This window comes from Microcebus murinus, chromosome 8 (genome assembly GCF_040939455.1).
Source record: "Microcebus murinus isolate Inina chromosome 8, M.murinus_Inina_mat1.0, whole genome shotgun sequence".
Lineage (NCBI taxonomy): Eukaryota > Metazoa > Chordata > Mammalia > Primates > Cheirogaleidae > Microcebus > Microcebus murinus.
In genome coordinates this window covers 98,105,060-98,121,880 of record NC_134111.1, presented here as the reverse complement: position 1 = coordinate 98,121,880, position 16,821 = coordinate 98,105,060, and the positions used below count along the sequence as shown (strand labels likewise).

Here is a 16,821-nt window from a genome sequence, read left to right as displayed (position 1 = left end):
TTATCTTAAGGAGGCCACTGAATTTTTTTACGATAATATTTCAATGGAAACATGGAACTCTTCCTAGTCTCTTTTCATTGTCATCCTCTGATTTCTTTTTTTAAAAAATTTTAATCACTATTTGTGAAATTTCTATGAGCCAGGAATTTAACAATATCTACATCTCTCTGTGCAAATCAGTGGTGAATGTTATCCATGGTAACGTAACTTACTGAATATTGGCAAAACACAATGTTTATGTACAATATATTTTACACATGTGAAATAATTATAGGAACAGATGCATAATACCACAACCACAAAGACCCAGCTCTGTGTTTCGGTTTCAGCTATTAGAGTGACTAAACTATGGAGACTAGGAGCTCCTTCCACTCACAGTTCCTTTACATTTCAGTAATTATTATGCAAAATTCTCTGGAAACTAATGTTTTGGCATGGAAACTTACAGTAGAGAATACTTCAATGATCTTTGTATCAAGTTGGCATGCTATCAATGTCACATAGGTAATGGTTTTCCTGATCAAAATATGGTCATATCAAGATGCTTTTAAATTGCTATATTTTATCCTGTTTTCTAAACATTTTTGGTATATTTGAATCAAAGACAAATTTGAATTGAGATATATTGAAAGCACTTTTGTATAAATTAAATACTCCTTAAGGAAAATAAGATTCCTGAAGTTTCTGGAGGTGAGAAGGAATTATTTATTAATTTCTGGTGAGTGAAGTCACCAGAAAGATATTGTTAAATTCTATATTAATTTCTTTTTAGATTTTTATTACAGCTCATTTGGGATTTTTACTTTAATTACTGTATTATGTTGTTGCTTTATATATATTTATTTATTTATTTTTATTTATTTTTATTTTTTTTTTTGAGAAATAGAGTCTCACTCTGTTGCCCTGGCTAGAGTGCCATGGCATCAGCCTAGTTCACAGCAATCTCAAACTCCTGGGCTCAAGCTATCCTCCTGCCTCAGCCTCCCAAGTAGCTGGCACTACTGGCATGTGCCACCAGGCCCGGCTAATTTTTTTCTATGTATTTTTTTAGTTGTCCAGCTAATTTCTTTCTTTTTTTAGTAGAGACGGGGTCTTGTTCTTGCGCAGGCTGGTCTCAAACTCCTGAGGTCAAATGATCCACCCCTCTCGGCCTCCCAGAGTGCTAGGGTTATAGGCATGAGCCACTGTAACCCAGCCTGTGTTGCTTTATAAAAAGTTAATTCTGATTATTTTCCCCCAAGGGAAGTTTGCCTCTTAAGTAAGGTACTATAACTAGTTTAATAGGCTTTTGTTTTTTGTTACTGGTTTTACAGACATTGCAGAAACGCTTCACTTCCTCCTGTGTGGTGCCTCCAATGGAAGCTGTCAGGAACAGATTGATCTTGTTCCACGAAGTCCTCAAGAACTGTATGAACTGACATCTCTGATTTGGTAAAGATTGAGCTTATAATAACTTGTGGTTCATATGAGGTTATTTTTCTTGAGAAACCTAACATTACTAATAGTTCACAAAGCTACTTATTAAAATAATTGTACTTCTTGTTTTCAGTGAACTTATGCCATGTTTACCAAAAGAAGGCATTTTTGCAGTTGATACCATGTTGAAGAAGGGAAACGCACAGAACACAGATGGTGCAATATGGCAGTGGCGTGATGATCGAGGCCTCTGGCATCCCTATAACAGGATTGACAGCCGGATCATTGAGGTAGTAGTTTCATCGTACCGTTTAAATATGTCTATTTTGGTGGGAGAGTGGGTGTAGGGATGGAATGGGAGGTGGATAATATGTGTACTTGCAGTATGCTCAATTTTGAATTAACTCAAGATTCTCTCATTTTGTCTCCTGAGAACAAGGTCCTCATTTCTGTTCAGGTCAGAAAACATGATGTTCTAGTCCTGCTTCTGCTGCTAAGTACCTGGTTGACTTGGAGCAAGTAATTTAAGTTCTTTGTTCCATAGTTTCCTCATTTCTGAAAGGAAACATTGGAGGAGTTAAGCTATATGTTTCCAAAACATATCTATCTTCTGCCTCCTATACAAAAGAAATCTCCCACAAGCAAAGATTTAGATACAAATAGCTGCTTAATACTTTTAAAGAGTAAAAACATTGAAACAAATATCTCACTCTATGTGAATGAAAAAGTAAATTGTTGTTACATATATTGGTTTGAATATATTCCAAATAATAATTGGATAAATTTTAATGATATAAAAGGGGACATGATTATTGAAAAACACAACATACAAAATTATGTGAATCTTATGGGAACTCAGCAAAATAAGTGAAAGGTGAGTAATATAAAGGAGAGGAATACACTGAAATATGAACAGTGATTTTCTGTGATAGTTTTATGTGTGATTTTAATTTTTATTTCCATAGTTACTAGGTATGGACTGAAATATTTTTTAAAAATTAAATCAGCATATTTGCCCTAGCTTATGAAGTGTTGGTTATTGCATTGAGAATATTGTCCATCATTTACTAATATTTTCAATATATAAGGTACTTGTAAGTGTTAATATATTTACTAATTTCAACCTTTGGTATTAGAATTTCGTTAGGGCAGCATACTTTTTGAATAGACATCTTTCTTTAAAGATGTCTTCCACCAGTTTGTAAGAATGAATGTCTGAAAAAATTTTAATGCAATTGGCTTAATGTTATAAAATCGAGAGTTTTTTTTTTTTGAGACAGAGTTTTGCTTTGTTGCCCAGGCTAGAGTGAGTGCCATGGCGTCAGCCTACCTCACAGCAACCTCAAACTCCTGGGCTCAAGCAATCCTTCTGCCTCAGCCTTCTGAGTAGCTGGGACTACAGGCATGCGCCACCATGCCTGGCTAATTTTTTCTATATATATTAGTTGGCCAATTAATTTATTTCTATTTATAGTAGAGATGGGGTCTCTCTATTGCACAGGCTGGTTTCAAACTACTGACCTCGAGAGCAATCCTCCCGCCTCTGCCTCCCAGAGTGCTAGGATTACAGGCGTGAGCCACCATGCCCGGCCAAAATCGAGAGTTCTTAAGATGAAATCTAAATTCAGAGCCAGCTTTTATGAGGAATTTGACTTTGACTGGTCTTTTGTGTATTGTTAGCCTTAGCGTATAAGCAAGCAGGCCAAGCCTACTAATGATCCTGGTTTTGAACTCTTAGCTTTCTTCTTTTTAACATTTTCCTCATCATTGCATCTTTACCATTAGCTTACTCTCTTGTATGTGCTGAGGATCCTGTCCTCCATTCAACCTAGGAGTTCCATAAATTGGACTCTATAATAATAAATATTCTGCCGCTTCTATAGGCTGTCTAAAATCAAGCAAACTGTGTTCAAACTCTCTCAATTTAGATATTTCTGTATATTATGTGCAACCCTGGCAGTGAATCTGGTTAGTTCATTTGCATCTCTTTCAATCTTAAAGTTGTCTTTGTTTATTAAGGAGAATTTTATAGGATTATTTTGCTTAAAGGAGGATCTCTAAGGGCTGAAAAGAACCCATCATGTAAATGTTTTTAATCTAACAATCCTAAGATATGTGGATAACAAATTTTTTTCTATCAGCAATGCCTTAAAAGTTTCGTAGCACAAATGGTGTCGTCGTCTTCATATCAATGATGTTTATATTACTGGATCTTTGATGAGGATTTTGCTTGGATTTATGTCTGTGGGTGCCTGATAGGGCCTGTGGTGTATATCTTTGTTTAATTAAAATTGATTGAATGAGTTGTCATATCTACACTATTAAATTATACGTATTCTGTTACTTTGCCATCTAAGGCCTGCTCAAATAAGTATGTAAGATAGCATTTATGGAAGGTCCCCGCTGTGTCTTAAGGTAATAAATTTCTCCATGTTTATATTCAAGGTTTCTCTCTCTTTGCTCTCAGGCAGCCCATCAGGTCGGTGAGGATGAGATAAGCTTGTCCACTCTGGGACGAGTTTATACTATTGATTTTAATTCTATGCAGCAAATCAATGAGGACACGGGAACAGCACGTGCCATTCAGAGAAAACCTAACCCCTTAGCCAATACTAACACTAGTAAGTACCGTCTGAGTTGAAATAGTACTATATTGTCATGTGAGTAATATTTTCTATTTGCATAATAGTTGATTCATTGATTATCATTTTAAACTTAAGACAGTTGCATAACACTAATTAGTTTTTTTGGTGGTTGCATTTTTTTTTTTAAGTCCTTTTCCTTCATTGACAAATGAGCCAGTGTTAATTTCCAGGTATCTTCCCCAAGATTTTTCTACTAATGTGATGTCCTGAGATGCAACTTAATAAGATTGCTCATGAGATCCATCCACTCATTAGTTCTTTCCAAATTTTCATTTTATACCTTCCTGCCAAAATTCTCTTTTAATTAATGAAAAAGAGATGATAGTGATTTTTTTCCCCCTGACGTTTATCTTTCCCTCACATTTAGTCCATTGCTTTTGCATCTCTTGTTTAGAGCGCAGAGATCAGCATACTTTAGCTGAAAAGGGGCCAGGTGATAAATATTTTAGGTTTTATAGGTCATAAGTGTGTACTCACCACTGCCATTGTAGCTCTAAAGCAGCCATATACAACATATAAAGACATTTACATGATTGTGTTCTAATAAAATGTTACTCACAAAAATAAGTGGTGGGTTGGATTGGGCTTGTGGACCATACTTTGCCAACCCCTAATCACTTACTATGATCACTTATTTTCAACTACCCTTTCTCTAGAACTGCTGCCACTAAGCAAAGTGGCAGAATCACCTGGTTTATCCATTTTACGTAACTTAGCTATCCATGAACCCTGCTTAGTTGTTTAGTATTGAAATTTCCCCAGTATTTCATTGAATATATATTAATAAAATAAAGTACAATGTGGTGATGTCTCCTTATCTTTAGCTGACCAGAATGGTCAGTGGTTTTCTAGCTGTCTGAATTATATCTTAATGGCATGTTTAGCATTTTTTAAACCCTAGTTGATCACATTAGATAAGTTAATTAGTTTTATAACAAAAAATTTTTAATAGCATTTTCCGTAATTGTATTGACATGAATGTTTTATGTTTCTAAAGTCTGCCATTTCAGTGTGTCATCGTCATCTTTTTTGTTTTTTTTTTAAATGTATATAACAGGTGGATATTCAGAGTTAAAGAAGGATGATGCTCGAGCACAGCTTATGAAAGAGGATCCGGAACTGGCTAAGTCTTTTATTAAGACATTATTTGGTGTTCTTTATGAAGTGTATAGTTCCTCAGCAGGACCTGCGGTCAGACATAAGTGCCTTAGAGCAATTCTTAGGATAATTTATTTTGCGGATGCCGAACTTCTGAAGGATGTTCTGAAAAATCATGCTGTTTCAAGGTGTGTGCATGAAAATAGTAAAAACATTTTAGAAATTCAGGTCTGCGAGTAATTTCAGAAATCTCTAAAGTAATAATACAGAAAAATATGCATATAAGTTTGGAGTATCGTGAGCCCTTTTTTGGTCTATTTATATTCACACACAGTTTTATAAAATATAAAAGTTGAGCCATTATGAAAATTTTATTTTAATGGAATGATTTCACAATGAAAATATTTTGCTCTGAAACTTGAAGTAGTATGGCCAAAAATAATTGTAAAATTCAAGCAAAGTTTTATATACAAATGCTTTCTTTTTTTAGTCACATTGCTTCCATGCTATCAAGCCAAGACCTGAAGATAGTAGTTGGAGCACTTCAGATGGCAGAAATCTTAATGCAGAAGTTACCTGATATTTTTAGTGTTTACTTCAGAAGAGAAGGTAATGTCATTCATGATAGTAAATTAATGGTCCTTTAGATAACACTTCTATAGAAATACAGTTTTAATCTAAGAACAGAAATGTTTAGCTTCTCTTAATATGACATTTACATGCTTTATAGCTCAGGTGTAAAAAGAGTGTATCTTTTATGTGTAATAATACAGGTTGTGTGAGATTCACTATCAGTTGATGAATACTTAATAAGTTTCAATGATTTAAGTGTTTGTTGGCCAGAAGCAATCATGGACTTTGTGTGTGTGTGTGTGTGTGTGTGTGTGTGTGTGTGTGTGTATAAGTATGTAATATGAAGATTCCTTCAGTAAAAGTCAGAAATTGCTTTATTTCCCAGTGAATCACATCAGTAGATCAGAGCACTTCTAATGTTAGAGGAATTATTTTATCCTTTATTGAGTACATAATTAACTATTTCAAAGCTTAGGATAATCTTCCAGAATGCAATTCATAAGTCTTCAATTTAAGGCATTTAATTGTCAAAATCAACATAGGAGACTTGGTACTTTTCCGTTCTCTTTTTGAAGACCTTAAAAATTAAACTGTTTTGTATTTTCTAAATCTGTCAAAATATCTAATTGATCAGGAACGTCTTTCTAAACAGAAATCTCTTCTTGGCTCTACTAGTCTTTTAGGGTAGTAAGGTCTTGTGGAGATTGGCAAAATAATTGTGTTTTCCCCTCAAGAAATCTTTAGCTTCATTCTTACAGGCAATCCTAGTTCTTTCTGCATATGATCTGTTTTCTCCTCTTTTGGTCGCCTTTTCTCTTCCTATCTTGAATGTAATAGATGTACTAATATTATTGAACAAAATGGAAAAAGGTTTCTTCCATTTAAAATTCGTTTTGCTCAAATAAGTTTTTTTTATTCCAACAATACATATTTAAATGAAAGAAAGCAAAATTCCTCCATTTCCCAAAGATAACTGTTGTTAAGACATCTGGTATATAATAAAAGAGGGATTTTCTGAACTTATACAAATATTTTATTTATAAATATGTATAGTTTCCTTCTAATTGTGCTGCTTTTTTGGTTTGAAGTATATCAGAATCACTTTCAGAGTTTTTTTTTAATAGGATCAGCTATCAAATTAAAATTAAATTTCCCACCATCAAATAATTATATAGCTTATACATTATGACGTTTATGCCAAATTCTTGATTAATTGTATTGCTTTGAATCTGGCTAGATCCTGCAGTTCTTTCAAGTTTCAGCTTAAATGTCACCTTTCCCTGAAGATCTTGCCTTGCTTCTAGATTTACCTCTAGATTTGGTTAGATCCTCTCACTGTAAGCTCCGGCAGCACTATATTTTATTTCTTATAAACACATCACTCTTTATTGTAATTTCTTGTAAAATGTATCTTTCTCACTAGTCAGTAAGTCACCTGAATGCATTTGCTTGTCCCTTTCCTTATTAGTAACTAGCACAGCCCGGCATATACTTACATCAAATAGTATTTGCAGAACACATGCTAGAAGTTTGAATTCATTGTTACATCTTTTTTTTAAAGCAATTGGCTTTCATTATCTTTTTTTTTTTTTTTAAAGACTCTGAAGGAGACCTAGTCTTTTCCTTAGAAAACTGTGAATATGTGGACATTACTCATTATTCACACAAATTCATCCACCAGTTTGCCATAGATTTTACCCAGACTGATAGACACACACTTTTGTGTACAGTTCATACAGTTGATAGTTCTTGGACACACCCCTTCATACATATTAGAACCTCTGCCTCAGAGGTTACTCGTATTAAGCTCTTCTTACACACCTCTTACAAGGATGTAACAGTCACCACCTTTCAATTGCTGGTGTTTTCTTTTTTTTTTTTTTTTCCTGTGATCTACCTTTATTTATTTTTTTTTATTTCAGCATATTATGGGGGTACACATTTTAAGGTTTTAATAAATGCCCATTTCCTCCCCTCCCCTCACAATGGTGTTTTCTTTTTTTCGGGATGGTATTACTGTGATCTTGTAATTTTGTACCCCTTGAAATTTAACTGATGATTCTAGGTCTTTTTCTCCCTTTCTAGCTGTGACACCACAAGGTGCATAATTTTATTCCTGTAATTGATTATTGTTCTTATAATGAGTATTTTGTACTTTGAATAGGACTATGTAACTTTGTTAAATTTCATATGATCTGGTTTTGAAGATTAGAAGACATTCCGTATAAATATTTTTCTTTAGCACTGAATTTTCATTCTCTTTTTCTCTGATTTAAGTCAAGTTGAAACTCAGGCTCCTAATTTTTTTTCCCGTATTTGCCAGCTGTTTTTTAGTCATTCTCTATATTATATCAGTGTTATTATTTGTGGATTTTGTAATGGTAGGGAGGCAGTCCTGTCTCCTGATTAACACATTAACTGCCCTATGAGTTATATTTAACTCACGCTACTTTTGAGTCTTGGGCCTCATGAATCATACGTAATTCATGTCTCTTCATCTTGAGAGCTGCAAGAACTATTTCTTAAGTTGCATATAACTCATGCATAGAAAGCAATAAAAAACAAATTTTTCATTAAATTCAAAGGATGGTTTTGTTTTCAAAGTTTTTATTCTATTTTCATAATAAAACACTGTGACCCCAAGGAAAAAAAATTTTTTTTCTAGTGTGGCAGCCAATGTGTTAAAACTGACTTCTTTTCATCTCTGTTACCATAAAGGTGTAATGCATCAAGTAAAACACTTAGCAGAATCAGAGTCTTTGTTGACAAGTCCACCAAAGGCGTGTACGAATGGGTCAGGATCCTTGGGGTCCACAACGTCAGTCAGCAGTGGAACGGCCACAGCTGCCACTAACGCCACAGCTGACTTGGGATCACCTAGCTTGCAGCACAGTAGAGATGATTCTTTAGATCTCAGCCCTCAAGGGTAAGTGAGAGTTTTCTTGTGATTTTTTGCTCTTTGCCTTTAGCCCTGCTTTGGTAGGTAAGACCTCATATAGAGAGTGAAATGGTAAAATATTATAGTGTACCTTTTTTATTTTTCTATCAGTATTTTGTTAGATGTTTGATGGAAGTGGGAAGAAAACATTTACTGGAAATCCATTGTATTGGGCTGCGTTTAGGAACTACAAGAGTCACATGCCATTTTCATTGACGTATAAGGGAAGTAAGGCTGACACTGGTGACTTGGACAGAGTCAATGCTTACGTTACAGATGCAGGATTTGGGTGTTCATTTCTGATTCCATAATCTTGTGATTATTGTATTGCTGCATATATATCGCCTTTGATAGACTTTTGAGATATCCAGATATTGATTTGGACAACATTAAAAATTAGAAGATTAGAATATGGAGGCAAATCCCTGATTTGCCATTTACCCTTTTGGGGTGATGGTAAAAGAAAGGGGAGAGGATCTTGTTCTGTTTCCCAGGAGGCTGGGGTGTAGTGACACAATCATAGCTCACTGTCACTTCAAACTCCTGTGCTCAAGTGATCTTCCCACCTCAGCCTCCCCAGGAGCTAGGACAACAGGTGTGTACCACAATGCCCAGCTAATTTTTAAAAATTTTTTATAGAGATGGAATTTCACTAAGTTGCCCAGGCTTATCTTGATCTGCAGGCCTGGAGTGATCCTCCTACCTACCATGGCCTCCCAAAGTGTTGGGATTACAGGCGTGAGCTGCACGCCTGGCCCCATTTATCTGTAATTGGCAAATGGGAGCAAATACTTTGCTTTTTTTTTTTTTTTTTTTTTTTTTTTTTGAGACAGAGTTTCGCTTTGTTGCCTAGGCTAGAGTGAGTGCCATGGCGTCAGCCTAGCTCACAGCAACCTCAAACTCCTGGGCTCAAGCGATCCTTCTGTCTCAGCCTCCCAAGTAGCTGGGACTACAGGCATGAGCCACCATGCCCGGCTAATTTTTTCTATATATATTAGTTGGCCAATTAGTTTCTTTCTATTTATAGTAGAGACGGGGTCTCGCTCTTGCTCAGGCTGGTTTTGAACTCCTGACCTCGAGCAATCCACCCGCCTCGGCCTCCCAGAGAGCTAGGATTACAGGCGTGAGCCACCGCGCCCGGCCTACTTTGCTTTTAATAAAGGAAAATGGGAGTTCTTAAAATTTTCTACTGTTATTTATCAGCTTTTAATCTGTATTATGTTGTGCTACTGAGAGTGTTACCAAACCCTCATATTGGTTTTCATTTTGTTGTTTGAAACAAAATATACTTTAAAAGTGTTTTTTTTCTTTACTGTTAGGAACTTAATATTGCTATGTGAATAGTATATGATGATCCTAAATTCGTTCTGAAATTCAGAATGTACTCAATGTAGTACTCCTTTTTGGTCCTTTTAAGCTGAAAAGTAGATCTTTATAAAACATATTAATAATCAACAAGTAGGTTCCAACAATTTAATCCCGTAAACCACAGGGTAGCATTGTCCTAAGTAAGTAGCCACCTAGGGGAGGGAGGGATAGCTGCTTTTGGTACCACCTGCTGGCAGTTGTCCGTTCTAGCTTAAATAGGAATTTTGGCAGTTCTCAGACTGTGGCAAACTGGAACTTCTGGCATAATGACTGTTGTTTTAACAAGTTGCTGAGTTTAGGTGGTACCCCTGTCATCTGACCAGTCTGAGGAGATTGGACATCGAGAATTCTGGGGCCTCTACTTTCCTGATTCTGAGGTTATATTTGTCTGCCATTTAACCTTCCATCCTTGCAATCCCCTTTACTTCCTTCCCAGGCCCATGCCCACCCCCTAGGTGCTGTAGTAACCCTCAGTTACTACAAGGTTTTACTATATAATGCAGGCATGGTACCCAAGACGTCATAGGTACTCAGTGAATTTCAGGGAACTATGATGCAGTTCAGACAAAGGCAGTATTTATGAGCCACTGTAAATTAAGGAGTTGGAGTTGATTATAGATTCTAATAGTTGATTCCAAAGAGAGAGAAAAGAACATTTTTCTTATAATGTTTTCAGAACTTTAGGTGGTTCTGTATCCTAATATAGTTGCAAGTGAAAAGTTCATATTAACTTTATTTTTAAAGTGAAAATTTATTTATATTTTTTATCCTTAGAAAGTTCATTTTACCTGATTGGCAGTCATATTTGAGCACATTAAATATATTCTATTTGGGCCATAAGACCAACTGATTGTGAACATTTTTCCTCTTTTCCATCTTATGTTAGCTTTGTCATTCTAAGAATCTATTACTATTTCAAACTATTTCTAATGTTAAGAACATAAGCTACACATGTTCCATTTAATATGTGATTCTAATTCAAAGTAGATTACTCACACTATCATTCACTAGATTTGTATATAGGTTTAAAGCCCATGAAAGTGTTTATAAATCTATCTATTTAGGATGTCATTGCCATTGTCACACCATGAAATTTTTTAGGTAGCATATTGTAAGCAGTTTGGACAATGCTTTGATAATATGAACACTAAGTGCTATGTATATTTTACTTGTTGCTGTTTAGGTTAGGAAAGAAATATGATACTCATATTTAATGTACTCTTTTTCTAGTTGATGAATACTCAGTTTTTTTATCTTCGTTCTTTGTGTTGTGTATTTGCTTATGCACTTTATGTATTACATAAGAAAAATGAATGCACAGAATTTATTGCCCTATTTGGTTTTATTTTAGTAGTTCAGTATAGTCAAATAGCTAGTTATTTTCCGAACTAATCATTTCCTATGTCTGTACACCTCTAGAACATTACTGGCACAGAGTCAGCATTAAATAAATAATCACTAAAAGAAAAATACCGTCATAACATTTTGTAACTAATTGTTTCTGCCATTTTAGCTTGCTTTTTCAATGAGTGAAGATATAAATCAGTGGTAATTACTAAACTTATTCCATATTTTCCCATGTGATAGTCGGTTAAGTGATGTTCTAAAGAGAAAACGACTACCAAAACGAGGGCCAAGAAGGCCAAAGTACTCACCTCCCAGAGATGATGACAAAGTAGACAATCAAGGTAATTACATTAATAAAACTATGGGGAGCTAAAGGGGAAAGTGATCACAGTTGCAGAAATATACTTTGTTAAAACTGCCAATAGCTCTTAAAGTATGCCTGGGTTTACTACCTTTCCTAAGGACTTAGTGTTCTTAATTGCTTCTTTTAATATGTTAAAACTGTGGATTGATTTTCATCAATTGTGCTAAAATGATTTAACTGTAGTTCTCCTTTCTTTTCATAGCTAAAAGCCCCACCACTACCCAGTCACCTAAATCTTCGTTCCTGGCAAGCTTGAATCCAAAAACATGGGGACGCTTAAGTGCACAGTCCAACAGCAACAACATTGAGCCAGCACGAACTGCCGGAGTTAGTGGTCTTGCCAGGGCTGCCTCCAAGGACACCATATCCAATAATAGGTGAAGGGGGGGGAAGTCTGTGTTGCTTATATTCCCATATCCTAAACACTTCAGCCAGCACATTTATTGTATGGAGATGATACATGGGCATAGACCTTCCATTTGTTCTTAGAAGTGGTGTATCTCAAACATGAGGTAGATACTCAATTCATGAATCCTGCATCTGGCTTTTTCCTAAGTTCCAGTCTTACATTTTAAAGCTCCTTTCAACATATTTAACTGGAAATCATATATGTTCAAATCAGTCAAATTATGTTCCCCATGGAAACTATTCTTCAGTTCCTCACCACTAGGAAAAGCTGACATTTTATGTCCACACCCATACATATTTATGATAAAATTTCTCTACCCATTGCAATGGAACATAAGAATTTTAGAGGAGAGCCTTTTTTTAAAACAAAAAAACTTAGAACTCTATCAGCTAAACAATTTCACACCAACTTACAGCTTTTAAATTCCTTGGGAATTACATTTTTGAGGATTTTTTGGGTTTTTTGGGCTCTGGATGTAACATCCCAACTTGGATTATTTCCTTCGCAGATAAGAAGTTTTGAAAAATCAAATGCCATTGGGAAAACATGATTTTTGGTTTGATTGGTAGTGGTTCTGAATTTTAATTAATAAAAATAATAGTGGTGGCTCACGCCTGTAATCCTAGCACTCTGGGAGGCTGAGGCGGGTGGATTGCTGAAGGTCAGGAGTTCAAAACCAGCCTGAGCAAGAGCGAAACCCCGTCTCTACTATAAAAAAATAGAAAGAAATTAATTGGCCAACTAAAATATATATAAAAAATTAGCTGGGCATGGTGGCGCATGCCTATAGTCCCAGCTATGTGGGAGGCTGAGGTAGCAGGATCGCTTGAGCCCAGGAGTTTGAGGTTGCTGTGAGGTAGGCTGACGCCACGGCACTCCCTCTAGCCTAGGCAACAAAGCGAGACTCTATCTCAAATAATAATAATAATAAATGTTTTCTGAAGCTATCAGTATTTACAATTTAAGTAGGAGGGTTTCATTCATTGTAGTTTATCACATACCTAACCTGTACATGTTTCTTCTCTATAGTTCTTCACTTCTCTAGGGAACACAAGTAAAGGACAATGTAGATAGGTTTGCACTTTAGAAAACAGTCATGTAAAATTGCAGTTGGGTGAACACTTAGAAAACTGTTCATTGCAGGGTCCCAAGATATTAGTGCATTTTGCTTACTATTCATGTAATGACCTGAAAGGTATTTTAAATACCTGAACAATTCTCTGGGTACATCTTAACCCATTTCTAAAGTGAAATATAATTTAGTTAATCTGGAATCTGAATGTACTAGTCTATAAGCAATAGGACAAAAATGGTTTTAAATGTAGCAGCTATATGCCTTGGTCAGAAATTATGATTGACATCCTTTTCACATACACTGTGAGACTTCAATATCTCCTTTTTCTTACTTGTAGAGAGAAAATTAAAGGTTGGATTAAGGAGCAGGCACATAAATTTGTAGAGCGTTATTTCAGTTCTGAGAATATGGATGGAAGCAACCCTGCACTGAATGTCCTTCAGAGACTTTGTGCTGCAACTGAACAACTCAACCTCCAGGTATTGTCCGTGCTTCTTGCTAGTTCTTTTAAGTCTCTTCTGGCATCTCTTTAGTCTTATTACTCCTTTCCTTGTTGACTTCAGGTTTCCATAGATGCAGGTATCATAGATTAATTAACTTTTTTCCCTCCACATGTACCTTTGGTGCTAACATTTGTATTATTTGTCCCTTGACTATCAGCTTTCATCATTCTATCATTGAATGTACTACAGATCATCTTTGACTTTGTTTCCATCACGTTCCATATTTCTTGACAAATGAAGAGACTTTAGAAATGTCTATCACCTCAAGCATATCTCTTTTCTATGCCCTCTTCATCTGTAGGTATTAGGAGTTGATAGGCCTCTCCTTAACCGCTCTCCCCATGCAGTCTGATGGTATTCGGAGAGGGTGGAGGTTTCATAAGCAGCTTTTTATGTTTTATCTGAATCTCTCTCTCTTTTTCTTTTTTTTTTTTTTTACAGTTTTGATGTATTTTGAGCAATTTTGGTAGTACATGTTTTCCAAGAAATTGTTCATTTTATTGATTTTTTTTTAAATCAAAGTTTAGTTTATTATATCTCAAATAAGAAGTACAATTAATCATACTTTGACATAGTTTTGCCATCTTAAAAATTAACGGTAGCTTGCTTATGCCAGCAGCAAAGAAGCCTGGAGAGCAAGCGGCGATGAAATTACAAAGGGTGTGTTCCACAGCTTGTTGAGAATTGAATATTTTTCCTTGCAAGAAGTATTTTATTGATTTTTGAATGTATAAATTTAAAGCTAAGCCTTGTATTCTTTTATCTAGTATTATAACCCCTTATTTTTTGATTTATATTCTGATGTGCTAACAAAAATTTCTTTTAAACAAGCAACACTGGTTGAATGTGAAGATTTATTTTCTTATGTAATTATGGGTACCTGCTTTTTTGTTATGAGATATTGACCATTGTTGTATGCAAGAACATATTTTCCAAAGATTTACTAAGAATATGCCACTCCTCACCCCTCTTTTTTAAAGGCATTGAGAATGTCTTTTGTTTTGGGAGAGGAATGTCATTTGTGCATGTAGTAAATGTTATTTAAATAATTATAGAAATACCCTTCCCCCAACTCTTTCAGGTGGATGGTGGAGCTGAGTGCCTTGTAGAAATTCGTAGCATAGTCTCAGAGTCAGATGTTTCATCATTTGAAATCCAACATAGTGGATTTGTGAAGCAGCTGTTGCTTTATTTGACATCTAAAAGTGAAAAGGATGCTGTGAGCAGAGAGATCAGATTAAAGAGATTCCTCCATGTATTTTTTTCTTCTCCAGTAAGTTATCTAATAAAACTTGTATATTTGATTATAAGAATTAATGTTCCCTAATGAATATATTTTCATCCCAGTAGTTGTTTCCAGTAGGTGTTTGTCAGGATATTGAGGGAAAATTTCTGGCTTGCTTATGGACAGTTGGATACCTTGGGCTTCTATATATTAAAGTAAATAGTAAAACAACAAAATGGTGATTTAATGAAGCCCATGCCAGAGTTTCTATGGTGGAAGTATCTATTCACAAAAGTTGTTTTTAAACATACTGTCATATCTTCTTTTAGGGAAATAGGCAGACGTAACATAGCTATAGACATGTGATAAAGGAGAGACATGTTTCCACTTTGTATATAAAACACAGTCCTGGCCGGGCGTGGTGGCTCACGCCTGTAACCCTAGCACTCTGGGAGGCCGAGGCGGGCGGATTGCTCGAGGTCAGGAGTTTGAAACCAGCCTGAGCAAGAGCGAGACCCCCGTCTCTACCATAAATAGAAAGAAATTAATTGGCCAACTAATATAAATAGAAAAAATTAGCCAGGCATGGTGGTGCATGCCTGTGGTCCCAGCTAATCGGGAGGCTGAGGCAGAAGGATCACTTGAGCCCAGGAGTGTGAGGTTGCTATGAGCTAGGCTGACGCCACAGCACTCACTCTAGCCTGGGCAACAAAGTGAGACTCTGTCTCAAAAAAAAAGAAAAAAAAACCACAGTCCTTACAATTCCATTCAAGGGTACTTAATCACCATTTATAATGTGGATTATAAGGACAGGAACCACAGAGTGGCTCCCTTCCATTTACTCTTCATGGGTGAGAGTGATAGAGTAAGTAATCCCTTGTGGATGCTTGACTTAACAATATTCTCTTTGTTTACAACTGCTTAAGAGAAGGCATCCTTTGGGAAGTGTCTATCTGGATTATCTATGTAATATGGTTAAGGATAATTCCCCTATGTATCAACAATACTACTTCACCATGCCTTTGCAGTATTCATGGTCATTTGAGTCCTGCTTGAATTATTATAGCTTGTGGGGGTACCTGAAGCAGAGTTGATATTTATTGGAGATTTATTAGATGTGTGGCAGTATCGATATAGCTTTATACCATGCTTAAAATTATGTGGTAATCTTCAATATCTTACCTGAAACACCTGGGGTTGGGTAGGTTTCTATTGGTCTCCAGTGTACATTAATATCCCTAGTGGATTCTAAACAACACTCTGTAATCATACCCATTAAATATTTTTACAGCAAAATATATGAATCTTTTACTAAAATAGGTAAATAAAGACTGAATAGCCCTATGTTTGTTTGGGCTGGATTTTGCCATGAAATGACTTGTATTTCCATAGCCTTTTGAATTTAATAATTGTGAATAAGGGATTTGGGGGCTGTACAAAGAAGTTCTTTTATTGAAATAATATGTTTGAAAATGTTGGTATAGCCAAACCTGTCATAAAAGATAATAATGAATAGATGAATGATTCTCTTTTGTAAAATTGCTTATTACATTTTCTTGCTGAGGAGTGTTCCATTTTGAGAAGGCTTTGTTTAACCTATTGGTTTATTTATAACTTTAGCTTCCTGGAGAAGAGCCCATTGGAAGAGTAGAACCAGTGGGCAATGCACCTTTGTTGGCATTAGTTCACAAGATGAACAACTGCCTCAGCCAGATGGAACAATTTCCAGTAAAAGTACATGATTTCCCTAGTGGAAATGGGACAGGAGGCAGGTAAGGACCATTTCTGGGGTATTGCACCTTGCCATTGGACTTTGGTGCTTAATGTCATTGAGGTAAAGTGGCAGGAGGTCTGGTAAAG

General features: G+C 35.7%; 1 protein-coding gene across 24 annotated transcripts in view; it reads left to right on the top strand.

Moving 5' to 3' along the window:
* The window catches only part of TRIP12 (thyroid hormone receptor interactor 12), a 144,233-nt gene that overhangs the window by 98,393 nt on the left and 29,019 nt on the right, over positions 1-16,821 (top strand). For 10 of the 24 annotated variants that reach the window (XM_020288161.2, XM_012749355.3, XM_020288157.2 and 7 more), the window contains 11 exons: positions 1,314-1,431; positions 1,550-1,706; positions 3,884-4,037; positions 5,119-5,347; positions 5,650-5,768; positions 8,451-8,658; positions 11,626-11,726; positions 11,952-12,126; positions 13,571-13,712; positions 14,818-15,009; positions 16,582-16,733. In XM_020288161.2, coding sequence (XP_020143750.1) covers positions 1,314-1,431; positions 1,550-1,706; positions 3,884-4,037; positions 5,119-5,347; positions 5,650-5,768; positions 8,451-8,658; positions 11,626-11,726; positions 11,952-12,126; positions 13,571-13,712; positions 14,818-15,009; positions 16,582-16,733 — 1,747 coding nt within the window. Of the gene's footprint in view, positions 1-1,313; positions 1,432-1,549; positions 1,710-3,883; positions 4,038-5,118; positions 5,348-5,649; positions 5,769-8,450; positions 8,659-11,625; positions 11,727-11,951; positions 12,127-13,570; positions 13,713-14,817; positions 15,010-16,581; positions 16,734-16,821 lie in introns of all 24 variants that reach the window. The other 14 variants (XM_076006012.1, XM_076006010.1, XM_020288152.2 and 11 more) reach the window with 3 other exon arrangements.